The 20,112-nt window shown below is 37.8% G+C and overlaps 1 protein-coding gene across 1 annotated transcript in view; it reads left to right on the top strand.

The window, feature by feature from the left end:
- Positions 1-10,650: 10,650 nt before the first annotated feature.
- Positions 10,651-20,112, top strand: part of LOC103201901 (EGF-like and EMI domain-containing protein 1) — a 99,600-nt gene continuing 90,138 nt past the window's right edge. Inside the window, exons 1-2 of the mRNA XM_042781764.1 lie at positions 10,651-10,708; positions 11,222-11,344. Coding sequence (XP_042637698.1) covers positions 10,651-10,708; positions 11,222-11,344 — 181 coding nt within the window. The remainder of the gene's footprint in view (positions 10,709-11,221; positions 11,345-20,112) is intronic.

The raw sequence follows: 20,112 nt of genomic DNA, 5'->3' as shown, positions 1-20,112 counted from the left end.
GCAATCTTAAACCAGAGATATACTGTTAAAAGATTAAGATTAGAAATAAACACTCTTGTTTATAAATATCATTAATGTACACATCGGAAGGCAATTATCAACATGTTTATAAGGACTATACAGGGGTATTTTCTTCTTTCCTTCCATCCTTCCTTCCTTCCTTCCTTCCTTCCTTCCTTCCTTCCTTCCTTCCTTCCTTGTATTTCTCCCTCCATCACCTTCTGTGGTAGTTTATTCCTCATTTGTATGTCAACTTAGCTGGGTCATGATTCTAAGTGGTTTAACAGTTATGATGTAATTATCCCCATGATGAGATCTGATATAATGTAATCACTTCTATGATTAGATCTTTGGTGACCAGCCAATCAGTTGAAAGAGAGTTTTCTTGGGAGTGTGGCCTGCTTCCAGTATATAGAAAAGGTTTGGGAAAGGCTTCTGGCTTTCTGCTGAATTTGGATCCTGTACCTTTGATTTGAACCAGCGTTCTGCTGTATTGCATGCTGTTCTTGGGATTGTTGTGTTCACAGCCTGTGAAGCAACAATCTCCCATTTTACCTGGTGATCTTGGATTTGTGAGCCTTCTAAACCAGCAGCCTGCTGTATTGCCTGCCAATCTTGAGTTTGTCAGCCCCTGCCAGTGCGGGAGTCAGGAGACCCCTCCAGTTTGATGTTTGACCCACAGACTTGGGACTTGCCAGCCTCTGCAACTGCATGAGCCATTTCCTTGAGATAAATTGATCTATTTATCTATAAGCTTCATTGATTTTGATTCTCTAGAGAACCCAGCTTAAGACACCTTCCCTCCATCTTTCCTCCATTCTTCCTTCCTCCTCTTTCTTTTTCTTTGTCTGTCTCTGTCTGTCTGTCTGTCTTTTCCTGGAGTGTCCAACCGCTGACACCCTCAGCTTTCATTGAAAGACAAAGGTATCATTGATCAATATTTAAAATTCCTTTCTACCTACCTCCTGTTACAAAAGCAGAGGTATTCTTTAACGTTCTTTAGAATGACTCTTTAGAGTCATTCCTGAATGTAATTTATATCCTATTTAATGCAAGAACTGCAATATCTGATATTTCACTCTTCTTGCAAGCTAACAAGTTAAATGAATGCTGGCATGAGACATGAGACTCCTGAGTCAAAGGCAAAAGACTTTATTACTTGTGGCAAAAGTAGTAACCAAAGCTTTATTTGTTTGCATCGGTTTCCCATGCCCCCTCCTAAATTCCACAGCAGTGATAGGGATGGCCCATTATAACTGACTGTGTATGCAGTGGGTTGCATTACATGAGGGAAACACTAAGCTTGGGGAATTCACCATTTTATAGTAAGTGGAGGAAAGTCTACTCTTTTTCTCAGGGAAGAGGTTAGCTCATCCCTCAAGGTTTCTTGCTACAAACTCACTCACTCTAACTCACTGCCATCCAGTTGAATCCAACTCATAGAAACCCCCATTGGGCTTCCGAGGCAGTAAATCTCTATGGAAGTAGTTGCCCCATCTTCCTTCTGCAGAGCAGCTGGTGGGTTTGAACTCCTGGCCTTCTGGTTAGCAGCCAAATGCCTTCTCCACTAGGCCACCACTCAGTCCTGAAAATGGTTTTGGTAGCTGTTTTCAGTTTCAACTGAAACTGAGTAGATGTCAACTCATAGCGGTCCTATGTGACAAAAGAGAACTGTTCCATAGGGTTTTCTAGGGTGCAATAAAATCCCCAAATTCTTGGCATACCCAGGAAGAATATGCAGGGATTCTCAGGGCCCATGGTGCATTATCTCTGCCAACATGTACCTTCTCTTGGAACATACAGTTTGAACATTTCCTCTCTTACATCTTTAAACCAATCCTCTGTGTTGGCTCTTCTCAATCAGCATTTAAACTTATGCAAATTTCAACCATCTTAAAAACCTTCTCCCTCTACCACATTTTACTGTCTAATCACAACTCCATCTCCTTAACAGCTAACCTTTGTCTAAGAAATGTCTTAGCGCCACACTTCCCTTTTCTCACCTCCCACTCCTTCAACCCAATCCACTGCAATTTGAGATTAATCTCTTCTACTTCATTAAAACAGCTTTCCATATCTCAGCTTCCTCTTCTGTAAATAGGAGAAATAACAGTAACTATTTTATAGGACTGTTTTGAATGTTAGATATGTTAATATATGCAAAGAGTTTATAAAAGTTCATGGTGTGGTAGTAAGTGTTCCATAATTGTTGTTATTGTTAGCATCCTCTTCCTCAGATACTTCCGTAGTGATACCACCTCGGAAACCAAAGGAGGGGTTGCTATAAGTCGGGTTCAACTCGAGTTTGGTTTAGGAGCTCTGGTAGTGTAGTGCCTAAGGCATTTGACTACTAACCAGAAGGCTGGCAGTTCAGACCCACCAGCCACTCCTCGGAAGGAAGGTTAGGCAATCTACTTCCATAGTGATGCTGCCTAGGAAATCCAAGGAGGGGTCGCTATGAGTTGGGTCTGACTCGACGGCACATAACAACAACAACAAATTCCTTATCAATGTCACCAGTGAAATCTTGGTTGCTAAATCCAATGGGCACTTGCAGTTCTTACTTGACATCTCTACTAATCACTTTTTCTTTCCTGAAACTCTCTCCCCAAATTAGTTTCCAGGATGCTCTTTGTCTCTTTCCTTTGCCTGTGCCTTCTTGTTCAGCTTTGTGTGTCCTACCTCAGCCTGTCTAGGAACAGAAGCTGAAGAGACAAGGAACTGCCTTCAGAGCCAATGGAGAGAGAAAGCATACCCACCCACCTCATCAAAGGGAGGTCTCCACACTGGGGTCTTTGGCTCTACTTACACCCAACAAAATCTTTGCCCTTAAGGAGTCCAGTGGCTCTCAAGTATTAAAAATTACAAATAAAAATTCAGCAGTTTAGTTCTATAGCATGTTTACCATTATAGCAAGACAGTGACAATACATCAACAATAGAAAAATCTACTAGAATCTTCACCACAGCCTTCAAAACTTCTTCCTAACCTAACACGACAATCTCCAACCCAAGGCATCTCAGGAGCACTTATTTTCAAACAACAGCTTTCTGAGAATAGTACATTAAAAGGTAAAAGGAAGAGTAATGTATCTACCCAGTTCCTCTGGTTCTCAGGTAAATAAATGGTTACACAATCCAAGAGAAAAATAATATGAAATAATGTCAGTTGTTTGGAAACAAAAGTGGATCATTGTTGTCTCAGGGAGCTTTTATGTACAAAATGCCTTTGATATTAATGTGGATTCTTTTAAGCTATTTTATTTTCTGATCATCTGGGGAAATAGTCTTGGGAATAAATAAAGCAGGAATATGTAGAAAAGGGATATTAGAAGGAAAAACAACAGACATAGTTGATTGTTTTTTATATTCTTTTATATTGTGAAAATCATAAAATCTTTGGCTTGTATCAGTGATAATGCTGAAAAATATTCTAATCACTTTATCATTATTCTTACCTATGTCCTATAACTCCAATTCTCAGGGCAGGGCTTTTTGTAAACATCTAACATGAAGATATAACTGAGAGAATTTTTGGAGAAATAGTTTCTTCACACAAAGTATACTTGATAATAACGTTTTAATGCAATATTGACATTTCTGGTTTTTAACCCTGTTGGGCCAAATCTTGATAGAAACAAAAATTACTTGTGAAATCTTCAGTATGAGTGTCTAATATCATGGCAATTTAACTAGGTTTCAACCTGTATCTAACATACTACATTAGGAAAGTAAATTTTTCTTCATCTTTTAAAGAACCAAGCCATTTCTCATAATAGATCATTTTAAAATTGTCTTAAAATTATTTATTAACTATTATTTTGATGGTAGTAGTGGTTCAGTAGCAGAATTCTCACCTTCCATGCAAGAGACCTGGGTTCCATTCCTGACTGAGGTAACTCAACACAGCCACCTCTCATCTCAGTGAAGACTTGCATGTTGCTGTGATGCTGAATAGGCATAAGCAGAGCTTCTAGATAAAATGGAGTAGGAAGAAAAGCCTAGCTATCTTCTTCCAAAAATCAGCCAGTGAAAACCCTTTGCATCACAATAATAGTTGAACCTTCTACAGATCATGGAGATGGTACAGGGGCTTGATCGCATTTCCTTCTGTTGTGTATGAGGTCACCATGAGTCAGGGTGATTCAAAGGCAACTAACAATAAAGACAGCAGCAACAATTGTTATTTTAGAGTTCATATTACCAGAAATATTGGAATTTTATTTGTAGAGGTTATTTGATAGTTTTTTAACTATTTCATAAGTTTTTTTTTTTTTTAATTTAGAATTTAAAAAAAATATTTTGGGCAGAATATTGATTCAGCCTTTGGACTAGCAGCTCTGGTGGCATAATGCCTAAGACATTTGACCGCTAACCAGAAGGCTGGCAGTTCAAACCCAGCAGTCACTCCTCAGAAAGAAGGTTGGGCAGTCAGTCTACTTCTGTAGAGATACTGCCTTGGAAACCTAAGGAGGGATCACTATGAGTCAGATCCAAATTGCTCTAATTTGGCAAAAAACTGAGAATTTCAGTTAAATCTTTCCACTTATAATCCCTGTGGCATTTATGATGGAACTCAGAATGTGATCCACAAGGCAAAAGAATTAGAATTACATTGGAGCCTGTTGGAAACATGGAATCTTGGCCCTAGCTCTAACAAGATCATCTAACAAGATCCCTAGGTAATTAAAACTCTTAAGTACCCTGGTGATTCTCAACTCTGACTACACATTAGGATCACTTAGGATGTTTTTAATATATGATTCCCAAACATCAACCCAGATGAATAAAATCAAAATTCCTAAGAGTGGAACCTGGCACGAGTGTTTTTAAATGCCAGAAAACTATTTTAATGCAATGTTAGTTTTGAGAACTATCAGTTAGACAATATAACAACAATCAGTAAATTCAACTTATTCTCAAAGGGCAAAAAAGAAAAAAGAAGTCAGATCAATTACCTAGTATTTTGTACCACCCCATAAATGATTGATTTTTTGAAAAACTTTTAATAAGTTTGCTTTGCTACTGTATGAACACAGTCTATTATTATGTCCCAACCTGCCCAGAAGTATATTGTATTGTAAATCAAGAACAGTAACACTTTACTATCTCAATTAATTAAGAGGAGATTTTAGGTTTGTGTTTCAACTTTACTTCCTTTTGCCAAAGTTATTCTCCAGACTAACAAATCTAAATGCCTAATCACAGATACTATGCACAGTTAAATCACTGCCTCTTTGGATTACCAGGTCTCTTCCTAAGTAATCAGTTCTCAGCTTTAAACTCAAGCATTGCCTTATCACCTTTGCCTGAATGGATTTTCCCTCCCATGAATTCTCATCTTGTTTATTGCTCCTACTATATATTCTCGCTTTATGCTCTTACATTGTTAGCTCCATTATTTAGTGGAATAAAAATTCCTGTTGCTAAATTTCCACCTGTAATCTCAGGCAAGGAACCCTGATAATGCAGTGGTTAAGGGCTCATCTAACTGTGAAAGTTGGTGGTTTGAACCAACGAGGAGAAAGATGTGACAGCCTGTGTCCATAAAGATCACAGCCTTGGAAAGCCTACAGGGCAATTCTACTCTCTATCCTATTAGGTTGCTATGAGTTGGAATGGACTCCATGGCAATGAGATAGAATCTCAAGCATGAGTCTTCTATACCAGAGCCTTATGCTTGAATAGGGAAGAAAAAAGTATATTGCAGTTCTTATGTATAAAGAAACAAAAACCCTCACAACTGGACCAATGAGCAGCATCACAATAAATGGAAAGAAGATTGAGGTTGTCAAAGAATTCACGTTGCTTGGTTCTACAATTGATGCCAACGGAAGCAGCAGTCAGGACATTAGACGACATGTAGCATTGGGAAAGTCAACTGCAAAGGAACTGTTTCAAGTGCTGAGGAGCAAGGATGTCTCCTTGAGGACTAAGGTGCGCCTGACACAAGCCATGATATTTCCAATTGCCTCGTATGCATGTGAGAGCTGGACAATGAATAAGGAAGACCGAAGAAGAGTTGATGCTTTTGAGTTGTGGTGCTGGCGGAGAATGCTGAAAGTACCATGGACTGCTAAAAGAACTAACAGATCTGTCCTGGAGGAAGTGCAGCCAGAATGCTCCTTGGAAGCAAGAATGGCCAGACTTCATCTCACCTATTTTGGTCATATTGTAAGAATGGACCATTCCCTGGAGAAGGATGTCATGCTTCGTAGGGTGGAGGGTCGACGAAAGAGGGGGAGGCCTTCAATGAGATGAATTGACACGGTGGCTGTGATGATGGGCTCAAGTATAGCAGGGATTGTGGGGCTGGCGCAGGATCGGGCAGTGTTTCGTTCTGCTGTGCATGGGGTCTCTATGAGTCAGAAACAACTTGACGGCACTTAACAACAACATGTATAATGTTGTTTTTAGGGTCTGTTGAATCAGTTCTAACTCACAGAAATCCTATGTGTTGTGGTTGTTGTTAGGTGCTGTCAAGTCATCTCTGACTCATAGTGATTGTATGTGCAACAGAATAAACACTGTCTGGTCCTGTGCCAGCTTCACAATCTTTGCTAAGCCCATTGTTGCAGCCGCTGCATAAATCCATCTCATTGAGGGCCTTCCCCTTTTTCGTTGACCCTCCACCTTACCAAGCATGACATCCTTCTCCAGGGAATGGTCTCTTTTGACAACATTACCAAAGTAGGTGAGATGAAGTCTGGCCATTCTTGTTTCCAAGGAGCATTCTGTTTGCACTTCTTCCAGGACAGATTTGTTAGTTCTTCTGGCAGTCCATGGTACTTTTAGTATTTTTCCCCAACATCACAACTCAAAAGCATCAACTCTTCTCCAGTCTTCTTTATTCATTGTCCAGCTTTCACACATAAGAGGCAATTAAAAATTTTTGTAGCATTGTGGTCCAAGAAGATGCTTTATAATATTTCAGTATTTTTTAATTCATTGAGGCTTGTTTCATGTTCTAACATATGGTCTATTCTGGAGAATGATCCATGTGCACTGGAGAAGAATGTGAATTGTGTTTTGTTGGATGAAATGCTCTGTATATGTCTATGAGGTCTACCTTGTTGATTGTGTTGTTGAGTTCTTCTTTATCTTTGTTGAGTTTTTCCTAGTTGATCTATCCCTCCTTGAAAGTGCTGTGTTAAAGTCTCCTCCTGCTATTGTAGAGTTGTCTATTGTCCCTTTCAATTCAATGAATATTTGCTTTACATATTTTGGAGCACTTCATTGGGTGCATAAATATTTATTATAATAATGTCTTCTTGGTCAATTGACCTTTTCAGAATCATATACTGACCTTCTTTGTCCCTTATGTTGATTTACACCTTAAAGTCTATTTTATTAGAAATTAGTATTGCCATTTCTGCTCTTTTTTGGTTACCATTGGCTTGGTATATTTTTTTTCCTTCCCTTAACTCTTAATTTGTTTTTATCTTTGTGGCTAAGGTGGGTCTCTTGTAGGCAGCATATTGATGGGTCTTCTTTTCTTATCCAATCTTCCACTCTCTCTTGATCAGTGCATTTAGTGCATTTACATTGAGTGTAATTAGTGATAGGTATGAATTGATTGCTGTCATTCAATTGTGTTTTTTGTCATGTTGAATTTTCCTTGGTCCATATACTTTTCTGTGCTGAGTTTATTTTGTTGTCAAGTCTTTCCTCTCTTTTCTTCTTTATCATTGGTTTTGTGCTTACTAAACCTATGTTTTCCTTCCTTCTGGGTTTGCTTGGGGGAATTACTAATTTTCGCTGTTGTCACATAGGAGTGAATTCTTGTCTCTGTTTTTGGAACAGTCTTTTCTATGAGGACATTGTTCTGTTTTCCTCTCCATTTAGAAGTTTTCTACCTAGAGCTTTTACTTTCTCTATTTAGTTAGTTGCTGTTGTCATGTGCAGATTGACTTCCTTGTTTTTTATTGTACAATGTTTTATGGTCTTATTTTGAGCATCTATTTCTGATTTGGTTTTAGTGTTGATGTCATGTGTCCTGATTTTGTTGTTCTCTGTTGTGGGTTCTCTATTGGAAAGACGTCCTTAAGCATTTCTTGTAGGGTTGGTATGGTTTTCACAAAATCCCTTAATTTCTGTTTGAAAATGTCTTGATTTTGCCTTCATATTTGATAGAAAAATTGGCTGGATATAGGATTCTGGGTTGGAATTTCTTTTCCTTCAGTGTTTTATGTATGGTGTCTCATTGCCTTCTTGACTGCATGATTTCTTCTGAGTAATCAGAGCTCAGCCTAACTATTTGATTATTATAAGCAATATTTCTTTTGTTCCGGGCAGCTCACAAGAGTCTTTCTTTGTCTTTGGTTTTGGAGAGTTTGATTATAATATGTCTTGGTGTTTTTCTCTTAGGATCTATGCTGTATGGTGTTCTTTGAGCTTCTTGGACAAATATCTTGTCTTCTATCATGATATGGGGTGGGGGGGGGAGATTTGTGTTAGTAAGTCTTCCACAATTTTCTCAGTGTTTTTGTTGTTGTTGTTGTTTTGCTTTGTTTCTTTTTGTTCTGGAATTCCAGTGAGGCATATGTTGTTTCTTTTCATGTCATCCCATATAACTCTTAGGTTCTCTTCATTTCTCTTAACTCTTTTAAATCTTTGTTCTGATTTTACTTCATGCAGGCTGGTGTCCAAGGATTTATCTTCTAGTTGGGAAATGTGTTCTTCAGCCAGTTCTAGACTATTCTTTTGTGCTTCCACTGTGTTGTGTAATTCTCTAATTTTGGTATTTTTCTTCTGCATTTCTAACTGCTATTTTTGTATTAGCTCTGATTGTGTATTATTCTTGTCATTTTGTTCTTGAGAGGTTTTTCTGAGTTCTTCCAGTGTACTGTCTGTTTTCCTTGATTCTGTTTGGGGTTTCCTTCAGTTCTTGTGGAGTTCTATAAACATACCTTCTAAATTCCTTCTCGGATAATTCTATTGCCTCCTTTTCCTCCATGTTTAATGAAGCTTTTGTTTGAGATTTTACTTCTATCATCTTATCCTATTTTGTTGTTGTTGTTGTTGTTTGATTTGAGGTTGTCTGTTGTTTCCTAGACATTTTGAAGTTGTCTTTAACTGTTAGCTATATATTGATATGTTTTGTCTTGGTTTTATAATTTACTATTTTTAGAAAGGTGGAACTGGTGTACTTTATTTTTTTGGTTTTGAATTCAGATATGCTGGGTTGCTCTGCAAGTTTCTTTGTGATGATGGAATCACTGTGTGAAATGTGGATGCAGGTCTCTGTTCATCATGAAGGGAGCTTAGGATTCAAGTCAGCAGGGGTTATGGTGGCTTAGTGTGGTTTTTCTATTGGATGAGGCAGGGGAGAAGTGGAGAAAGGAGGGAGAAAAGAGAGAGAGAGAGAGAGATTAAAAAAAAAAAAAAAAAAAGCTCCAAGGTGCCAGGAGCCTCAGGCCTGCAGCTCAAGTTTGGCAAAGACTCCAATTGTTAGGGGGCCGCCACTTTCTGCCAGGTTCTGACAGCCACAAAAGCCTCACTCTCCAGGATCCTCCATGCCAAAAAGCTAACCTAGGATAGCTGCCTTGATCCATGAAGTGAGTTCGTCTCAGGGTCTGTCCGCTTGTGGCATGATTCCCCTCTCTGCTTCCAATTCAGCAGCACCCAGAGCCAAAGGATCTCTTCTCTCTCCCATAGGTCCCAAGTTTACTGATAAAAATGGGAAATGGGTGCTGGAGGTAGATCCAGTGAGTGGCCACAGGTCTCCCAGTGTGTTATCTCCACTGCCCCAGGGAGCCCTCCAATGCTCCATCTCACCGGCCAGTTGGCACTCCACAGATTTGCCTGTTTTATTTTTTTCTTCCCGGATAATTGCATTGGCCCTATCTCCTTCTAATCCTATTCCCCTGAGTTTGGCGAACTCTGACTTAATGAGCTGTTCAGAGCACCAGAATCCCCGCTTCAAACTGCTGCACCTAGTTTTTCAGACCCTAAGATGCTAGAGAGAACTAATGTGTGTGCTAAAGGAAAGACACTATCTTCCTCCCTCTATCAAACTGCTTTTTGAAATCTTCTATTTGGCCTTCTTATTGCTACATTTCTTCCATTCATTTTAGCTACTTTGGTTCGAGAGCAAGTTTGATAGTTTCTTCTATTTTGGTCTTTCCTTTCTTTCTTATCATTTTAATGACCTTTTACTTTCTTTGTGTATATGTCCTTGATGTATCCTATAACTCTTCTGGTCTTTGGTCTTTAGTGTTCAGTTCATCAAATCTATTCTTGGGATAGTCTCTTAATTCAGATGGTTTATACTCAAGGTTGTGCTTTCACTCTCGGGGACTTGTTTTAATTTTCTTCAGCTTCAATTTGAACTTGCATATGTTGTTGTTGTTGTTATGTGCCGTCGAGTCTGCCCCGACTCATAGCGACCCCTCCTTGGGTTTCCGAGGTAGTATCACTACGGAAGTAGGATTGCCCAACCTTCCTTCTGAGGAGTGGCTGGTGGGTTTGAACCGCCAGCCTTCTGGTTAGTAGTCAAGTGCTTTAGTCACTGTGCTACCAGAGCTTCCTCTTTCCCAAAGGCAATGAATATTCATTTAATATGAACTTGGCTGATCATAAGACATAGGTGACCATAAGTCTTGACCTCTTTCCAATATTTTTTTGTGATTAAAATGGCTTCTAATAAAACATGTTAAGTATTACAGAAAATGGCACCCTGGGTGAAAAGGAAGAAACTGAATCAATGGGTAAAAGTATTGGTGTATTTTAAGAATACCAAGCCATGATTTTATTTCAATTTTTCTGTTTCTGCCCTGATATTCACCATGCACATGAGAAGGAGATTCAAGGTCTTAACTCTATTACTGACTTTATTCAGCAGGGTCAGACTAATAATAGGTGTTTATCTGTAAGTGTATGCTGCTCAAGATAGTGTAGTTCATTGTAATTCTCCCCTCCAATTTTCCTTCCCCAAGGAAACATCTATATCTTGGGTCTGTCTAATTAACCTGTATCTGAAGAATGGAAAATTGTAAGACAATCCCTACACTCATCTTTTCTGGGCTTTAAAAAGCTCAATAAAATTTCTATCTACATTTTCTTGTTTACACTGTAGAGCAAAATGGATCAAACAAGCAAAGATTGGTGGCAACAGAGATGGTGTCTTTCTACAATATAACACATACTGTGTATCAAAGAAATACTGTGCCACTTCTCCGAAGCTGACATTATAATCCTGGCCATCTGTCTTCCTCCTTTAGATGTCGATGAATGTGCAGTGGTGAATGGAGGCTGCCAGCAGCGCTGTATTAACACTCTGGGCACCTTCTACTGTGAATGTGATACGGGATACAGACTCCATGCTGATGAACGCACCTGCATAAGTGAGTAAATATTAGAACCAGCTTGAAGCTGTTTTCAATGAAAATCGACCTGCCCATGAAGGGGCAGGAAAGAAAGATTTTTCTTTCTATTATAAAAGTATCTATAGAAGCTGATGGTTTTCAAGTATAATTCTGTTGCCTAGAATGAAAAATATATGCATTTATTTCTATTAAAAGACTAAATTGTATAGACAAGATGGGGAAGGAAATATAGAAATTAACATTCACAAGCAAAACTTGAATTCCCAAATGTGTGACTATTTCTGTAGCATATCATTTCCACTATATGCAGTAAAGTATAAATTTGTAAGTTGCTTTTTATATACAACAAAGATATCACAGAACTTCAGTGAAGTAAAGATGCTAGGCTATTACAATCATTAGGTATCATGTTCACTCACTTCAGACCAGATTCAGAACTGAACTCAGAACCAGATTCATGATTGAAATTTAATCTCAACAAAGGTACAACAGATTGTGTGTCAACAAGCTTAGAGGTGCTCAAGCTTAGTCAAACCTACAAACAATAAATCTGAGAACTATACATTTATTATGCATGAAATGTTCTTACATATCCTTTTTTATGCGACAGCAGAATTATTATTTTTAATCTTTTTTTGGTATTTCTGAATTTTATAAAATTTTTTAAAGTATGCTACTTTTATAAATAGAAACATATGTAAACCTGAATTAACTCAAAATATTATCACTGTATTATTTTTAAATGCTTTTTGTTATTTAAAAAGGTATTTACATAAACATGTATCTTTCATTAAGCAGTAATCCTAAATGTGGTAGTTAAGGTTGTGTGTCAACTTGTCCACATCTGGTTTTGAGCAATTGGGCAGCTAGTTGTAGTTATTCCCCGAGATGACACTGGTAATCAACTCCATGGTGGAATCTACCGGAGCAGCTGAGTAGCTGCTTTAGGGATGTGGTCTGCTTCCAGTATATAAGAAGAAGCCTTGAGAAAGGTTTCTGCAGCTTTTTGGTATGCTTGGATCCTGCATGTAGCCTAGTTTTCATTTAGCAGCCTGCCGTGCCCTGCACGATCTTGGAACTTTTTCTGCACTTGAACTGGTGGCCTCTGGGTTGTTTGGTAATCTTGGGACTGTGCCATTTTATTTGTTGACCTTGGGTTTGTCAGCCTCAGCAGCCAGCAGCTACCTGAGGAAAGAGACACCTCCAGCTCCAGTTGGCCAGGAGCAAGAGGAAGAGCTGAAGCCCAAGGTTGAGAGACTTTCACCCAACCCTTAGAGCTGGCACTTTGAACTCAGACTTCTATCTTCCAAAACTGTAAGAGAATACATCCCTGTTTGTTTAAAGCCATTCCACTTGTGGTATTTTCTGTTAGAGCAACCCTAGAGGTAACCAAAACACTTAGATAACATAAAGATGCATTCTAATTTCATCTCCAGGTGTCTTTTACAAATATTTATTGTATTGAATGAGGAGCACTTTGTACAGTACAATAATTGCTCGCATGATTTATATGTCCTTGTTGGTTACTGTCAAGTTGATTTCAACTCACGGCAACTCCACATGTACAGAGTAGAACTACTCCGTGTAGTTTTCATGGCTGTGACCTTTCAGTAGTAGATTGCCAGGGTTTTCTTTTGAGGTGCCTCTGGATGGTTTCAAACCACCAACTTCTTGCTAATAATCAAGTGCTTAATTGTTTGTGCCACCTAACAACTCCTGTATTTATATATTTAAAAAACAAAAACCTACTGCCATTAAGTTAATTCTGACTCATAGCAACTCCCATAGGGTTTCCAAGGCTGTAAATTTTTATGAAAGTAGATTGCCTCATCTTCCTCCCATGGAGAAGCTTGTGGGTTTGAACCACCAACCTTCTGGTTGGCAGCCAAATGCCTTACCCATTGTGCCACCAGAGCTCCTTGGTCCTTTGACACAAAATCATTAGTATTTATTTTATAATTATTTTGTAGTTTTAAAGCTTGGAATAGAAATCAGCCAGTTTCACCTAGTTTCTTGACATATGCTCCTTTTTCTTTTTCTTAGCACTTCTTGTATGAAATGGGAGAAGGCCAAGGGAAACAGGTAAAGATGTCCTGGTCATAGGTCTGATTTGGACAGAAGAAAACGGAACTCCTGAAAGCAAAGAAAAATCTTTTTAAAGTTGAGTGAAGGCACAAAAATAAGTTGTATGCTAGGATTCAGGAAACTCAGTATCATAATGATTATGTCTACAGCAAACACATCAAAATCTACATCTGTGTTATTAAGTGTGGGGCAACAGCACATGGATATTTATTTAATCCAGATTTCTCCTTTTTTCAGAATTACTTGCTTTAGCAACAATATATATATATTTTTTCCTATCCCCATCCCCAACCTGTAAGATCTCCACCTGGTAACATTCTTTAAACTAATACTAACTTCTTTCAGTCACAGACTATTCAGTACTAAAGGATGACTGATACATGCAGATGAGATATTTATCAGTGAAAGCTGAGTTGCTGAATTTTTGTGTCTGATGTAATATTTTTACAAAGTAGTGATTTACATAAGTCTGATCATTGTGGTAAGGCAAAATATACCCTACTGTAAAAACAAAAATGAAACGTGCTGCCATCAAGTCGCACCCAACTCATAGTGACCCCTCCTTGGGTTTCCAAGGCAGTGACTCGACGGCAAACAACAACAACAACATCACTACGGAAATGGACTGCCCCATCTTCCTTCCGAGGAGTGGCTGGTGGGTTTGAACCGCCAGCCTTCTGATTAGCAGTCAAATGCCTTAGGCACTACGCTACCAGACTAATTTCCTAAACCCTTGCATGTGTTAGCTATTTCTTAGTAAGATCATTAAGCTTCTCCTTTATTCCTCACTACCACCATCTCTGCACTTGCCAAATTTTTTCAATGACATCAAGTCAAAACTGGAGTTAGATAAGGTTATTATAGTTTACCTTTTCTATTTCTATTCCTTAGAAGTCAATTCCTATTTTACAAACACATGGACACTGTGACAATGGCTTATTTACAACTTTATATACTGATCTCCTTATACAGAAGTTCAACATAGTGTAAACTAAATTGAGTTCTAGATATATGAGGAGTGAATTAAGTTAATTAAATATGGATTTCATGACTGCACCCATTTTAAAACATTTAATTGTTAGATGTCATTCTATAGATGGCACTGGACTAAATGCCCAACACTTGATTTAGTCAAAATTTTTATGCATATTTCATATTGCATACACTAAAGTTTTGGTTTCAAGGAATGGTCTTAAGAATTTCAATTGATTGAACTTACAAGTAAAGGAGTCTTATTCAAATGAGTACTTTGCTTTATTTATTTATTATCTAATTATCTCCTATTCTTATTATTTTTATGTTATTTATTTATTATTACTAATAGAGTAATAATATGAATTTTGGGCCAAGAACTGCTTGCTTTTTTTTTTTTTTTTGGAAAGAAAGGATTTATAGAACAGAATTTAATTTCACAGTGGTCTGTGTTTTGGGTTATATGATATAAAAGATCAGATGATATTTTTATAAACAAGAAATTTAATTAAATGACTTTCCTTTTGGGATTTTTCCTGGGCAGGAGACTAAGAATGGTTGTAGATGCTTAATGAGAGATGTTTCTTGACATAAATTTACTATGATCCAGGTGGCATAATGTAGGAGTTTGAATGTGACACTTGGTGCACCAGAAAGTGTTGTTTGGACTGCTGTTACAATGGGGTCCCATTAAAACAGCTATATTCTTCTGCCTTTTTAAAAAAAAAAAAAAAATTTTTTTTTTTATGATTTAGGTGAAAGTTTACAGAGCAAATCAGTTTTCTATTCAACAATCCGTACATATTTTATTTCATGCCATTGATTGCAATCTCCACAATGCACAATGTAACATGATTTATCCACTTCCTCCTTGTGTTTCCAATTTCCATTCCTCCTTCTTTCTTAGCCCTCCCTGCCTTCTTAATTTTGTCCTTGGGAAATGTTGCCCTTTAGATCTCTAATGGTTAATTGTTCTAAGGATTGTGTACATACCTAGGATTATTTTTCACCTCGTAGAACTGTATATTATTTGGCTGAAAATTGAGCCATGGGGGGGACTTCAGTTCCAGGCTGACTAAGGGCCATAGTTTTGGGGGTCCACTTTTAGGTATCCAACTAATAATAAGCCTGGTCTTTTATTTATTTATTTATCTATCTATCTATCTATCTATTTATTTATTTATTAATGATTGTGAGTTTTGTTCTACATTTTTCTCCCACTCTCTCTAGGACCTTTTAATGTTCAGTCATTAATGATGGCCAGGTGCTATCTAGTCTGGGTCTGAGGGTCATGGAGGTTGAGGTTCATGTGGGCCACTAGTCCTTTAGACTAATTGTTTCCATGCATTTCTGATTTTCTTCACTCTTCTTTGCTCTGGACGGAAAGAGACTAATAGCTGTACCTTAGGTGGCCATTCACAGGCTTTTAAAAACCCTGTCACTACTCACCAAAATGGGATGTAAAACATTTTCTTTGTGGATTATTTTGTGCCAACTGCCCTTGATGTATCTCACAACTATGGTTCTGAGCCCCTGGGCCCAGCAACTCATACTTTCAAGGTATTTGGTTATGACTAAGAATTTTTCATAATTTTGCTCCCTGTCTGCTCTCTTGTACATAGAATCACTATGAGTTGGAGCTTGTTCTGGTTACCCAGTGACACTAAGACAAGAATATACCACAAATGTGGATGGCTTGAAGAAACAGGAGTTCATTCTCTTACAGTGTTGAGGCTTTAACTGCGAGTTCAAAGTGCCAGGATCTAGGGGCTGGGTGGAAGCCCCTCAACCTTGGGCTTCCACTCTGCTTCCTACTCCCAACCCACTGGAGCTAGAGGCTTTTCTTCACTTAGACAGCTGCTGGCTGCTGAGACTGACAAGCCCGAGGTTGACAGGTAAAAAGGCTCAATCCTGATGTTACCAAACCACATGGCAGGCCATTAATTCAAGTCCATTGAAAGTCCCAATGTTGGCAGAGCATGGCAGGCTGCTGAACAATGACAGGGTTACATGCAAGGTTCAAGCATCCCATGAGCTAGAGACCAAACCCAAAGCTTCTCCTTATACACAGGAAGCAGACCACATCCCTAAAGCAGCTAGCTACTCAGCTGTTCACAGTAAATTCCACCATGGAGTTGATCACCAGTCTCATCATGGGGAATATTACATCCAGCTGCCCAGCCATTCAACCGGGCCCAGCCAAGTTTACACATAAACTTAACTACCACAAAGCTGACTCAACGGCATCTAACAACAACAACATCCTCTACTATATTCATGGATATATTTGCAACATATGTAAATACATCTGTAGCAATATCCTCTGTCATACCTGTATATGTTCATAGGTATGATTCCATTCTCTTTCCCACACCTGTTCATCTTGCTGTCTATATATGTATCTACTCATAGATTATTGTTATAATAGGATTGTGTGAGTAATAGTATTTACCTGCATTTACTTTACTTCCTGTGCTCCTCCTAGTGTCTTCCTTCCTTTGCCTTGATGTCCTCTCATACTTGTGCACTAATGTATCAGACAGTGTTTCTCTGCTATTCATAAGGTTTTCCCTGGTCAATTCTTTGAGAAGTGGATGGCCTCCTCCTTCTTCCTAGTCTGTCTCAGTCTGCAAGCCGAGCTGATACCGGTGCACCATGTGCACCCCACTGGATTTGAGACACCAGTGGCACAGCCTCAAGACTCACAGCAACACGTCACCACAGTAGGACAAACTGACAGGTTTGTCTCCCTTAGCTATTGGAAACCTCTCCAACCACCCTTTCCTGGATCCCTGTGTTGTTGTTGGCTTGGGTTAGGCACACCTCATTCTTCAAAGTGATATCTTTGCTCTTCATCACTTTAAAGAGGTCTTTTGCACACATTTGCCCAGGGCAGTATGTTGTCTGATTCTTGACTGCTGCTTCCATGGGTGTTGATTGTGGATCCAAGTAAAATGAAATGTTTGAAAATTTCAGTCTTTTCTCCATTTATCATGATGTTGCTTATTGGTCCAGTTGTGAGGACTTTTGTTTTGTTAATGTGAGGTGTAATCCATACTGAAGACTGTAGTCTTTGATCTTCATCAGTAAGTGCCTCAAGTCATGAAGCACTTGAGACTGTTAGCTACTGATTTTTTCTAGATATGCCCCTTAACTTCCTGACTAATCAGTTTCTGCTTTCAACTCTTGCCTCTCTCTCTACTTTCGTTCTGGTTAACAAAGGTCTGAGTTTGAATCATTGTCTCTTTTCCTGTGATCCTTTATTTACCCTTTGTCATTTTTCCTCCATTTTCCTTTTCTGTTTTTATACATATATCAATACCAGTAAAATAGTTAAAATATGACTGGGCACATTGTAAGTATTAATTAAATGTTAGCTATGAATTTTATTAGGCTTCTTATTTTCAGTTTAACAAAGAACATTATGAAAAATAAGGATATCACCTAGAGGGGTGTGTTTGTTGGGGAAAAACTCAAGCTTGTTCCAGTATTTCTACTTTTGGATTTTTGCCAATATATTCTATTACAATACTTCATCTTTCAAAAACTTTATAAATGTTGATTTTCTCATTGTTGAGAGGCATATTTTAGTAAATATTACTAAATATGACCAAACTTGTATTACTACTAGTGGATGTTTTATAACAGCCTGGCACTAGACACCAAAATAATCTATATTATTCAAATTTTCAATATGTAGCTGTGTGATTTACATTTCAAGTGCCTTATCAGGTTTTAACTACAATTTGACAGACCTCACAGAATCTTTCTTGAATTTCTATTTTTAATAACCACCTTGTGAAACATGCTCAGCTCAAATCTACATTCATAATCATGTCCTTCCCCTGATGTATTTGCCAAAATTGGCCTTCCTAGAGGGGTGAAATAATTAAATGATTTAGAGTTTTAATGCTTGCATAGCTTACTTACTCTCATCCCTTGAGCATGTAGGTTTATTAACATCTGCACTAGACAAATACATGGAATAACTGATATCTGCCCAGAAAAATCTCAGATATGTAATTTTTTTATTTATTTTAGTCTCTAATACAAGAATTCTTCATTTCCAGTTTCATGGAATTATCAGGATCTGTTTTTGTCCAATGGCCTCTTTTTATTCTCACTAAAAGAGAATTAAAAAAAGAAAGGTTACCAGGATGTTATAATCAAAAGATTTTTTTTTTTTTTATGTAATCAAGCTTGTGACATGGTAGAGTCAGAAGTTATCCCTTATTTACACATAGCAGAAGTTGGGTGGTAAAAAGAGGGTACATTGCAACCTATATGCTTGATTAAATTAAAAGTATTCTAGGTAAAACTTTGAGCTTTAATAAATTTTCTTCTATCAGATTTTCACAAGTTCCACATTTTAAAATAATATCCAGAAAACCATCAGTTGTGGTCTTCACACAATGGACTCTCAGTGTTCTCATCATTGATGTCTAAGTATTATTTGATAAGAGGAATGGAAGATTCTTTCCAGGGAATGCAAAGAGACTGTGCTTAAATTGGAGATGAAAGAGGTTAAAGACTTTCAGTGTAACTACCTTTAAATTAGTTGCATTATTTATGAAGACAAATTAGAAACAGAATTCATTTCACATGACAGCTGATGTCTTGAATAGGGCCATGTCAGGTTAAAAAATTGTTTAGTTTGTCAGGTTGATGGCATCTCTCAGTCATTATCAAATTCATCACCCTTACACTATTAAGCACTTTTGTGTGAAAGGTGATAAATTTAATTCCCAAAAGTAGAATTTAAGGAACACTTCCCTCTGCCCTCCTCATCTCCAGTTCTGTGGCCTTGGGGAAAATCATGAACTTATCAAGTTTTTATCCAGAGTGTTGGGTATAAACTGAATTTAATAACTTTTTCAACTACTTGGGATTCAGTAATGCATTTTAAAATTGTCTCTCTCTCTCTCTCTCTCTTTTTTTTTTTTTTTTTCCAGTTTTCAGACTTGGTAAGGTAAGACTCACAATTTTAGACAGAGAAACTGAAGTTTGAATTCTGGCTGCATCTCTTAAAGGAGGTGTGATCTTGGCCCAGTTACTTAGTCTCTCTGATCTTCACAGTCTAAACCATCTCTATATCAGTATCCATATCTGTATCCATGTCTAATAAAACAAGGATAATAATTCACAAAAATCAGTATTATACATTGCACAGGAACACACACCTTATAAACAGGAATGTATTGAACACACTAGAATGGTTGCCATGGAGAGTAGGGGAGACTGGGAGTGGGCTTCGGGGCAAAAAGTGAACAAATAAAAGTCAGAAAGGCCCTTCCAAGGACCAGCAAGTGATAAGAATTTTCCTTAAACAGGAATACGATCAACTACATATTCTGTACAAAATACAAAACAAAATGAAATGATAAAAAACATTAGTACAGTGATGTTCAAACTTAGTAGTTTCCTTTTCTTTTCTATTTTCCCTGTATGTGGAAAATATTCTCACAGATCTTCCTTCAGAATAATTTTTAGGAATTTTTTTCTAGTTCCATTTGTGAAACATTTTTTAGTTACATTTTTATAGTCTATATTGTGTCAAATAATGAAAGGTTAATATTAAGCTATAAATAAAAGATTTTTGTTTTCTTGTATTTTTGTTTGTTTGTTTTCTTGTATTTTCTAGGGAGCTCTGGTAGCATAGTGCCTAAGACATTTGACTGCTGACCAGAAGGCTGGAGGTTCAAACCCACCAGCCACTCCTCCAAGGAAGG

The sequence above is a fragment of the Orycteropus afer genome, unplaced genomic scaffold (genome assembly GCF_000298275.1).
Source record: "Orycteropus afer afer isolate SDZICR_OR568_19922 unplaced genomic scaffold, OryAfe1.0 scaffold00168, whole genome shotgun sequence".
Classification (NCBI taxonomy): domain Eukaryota; kingdom Metazoa; phylum Chordata; class Mammalia; order Tubulidentata; family Orycteropodidae; genus Orycteropus; species Orycteropus afer.
Note: the sequence above shows the minus strand (reverse complement) of the source record. Positions and strands in the feature narration are given on the sequence as shown.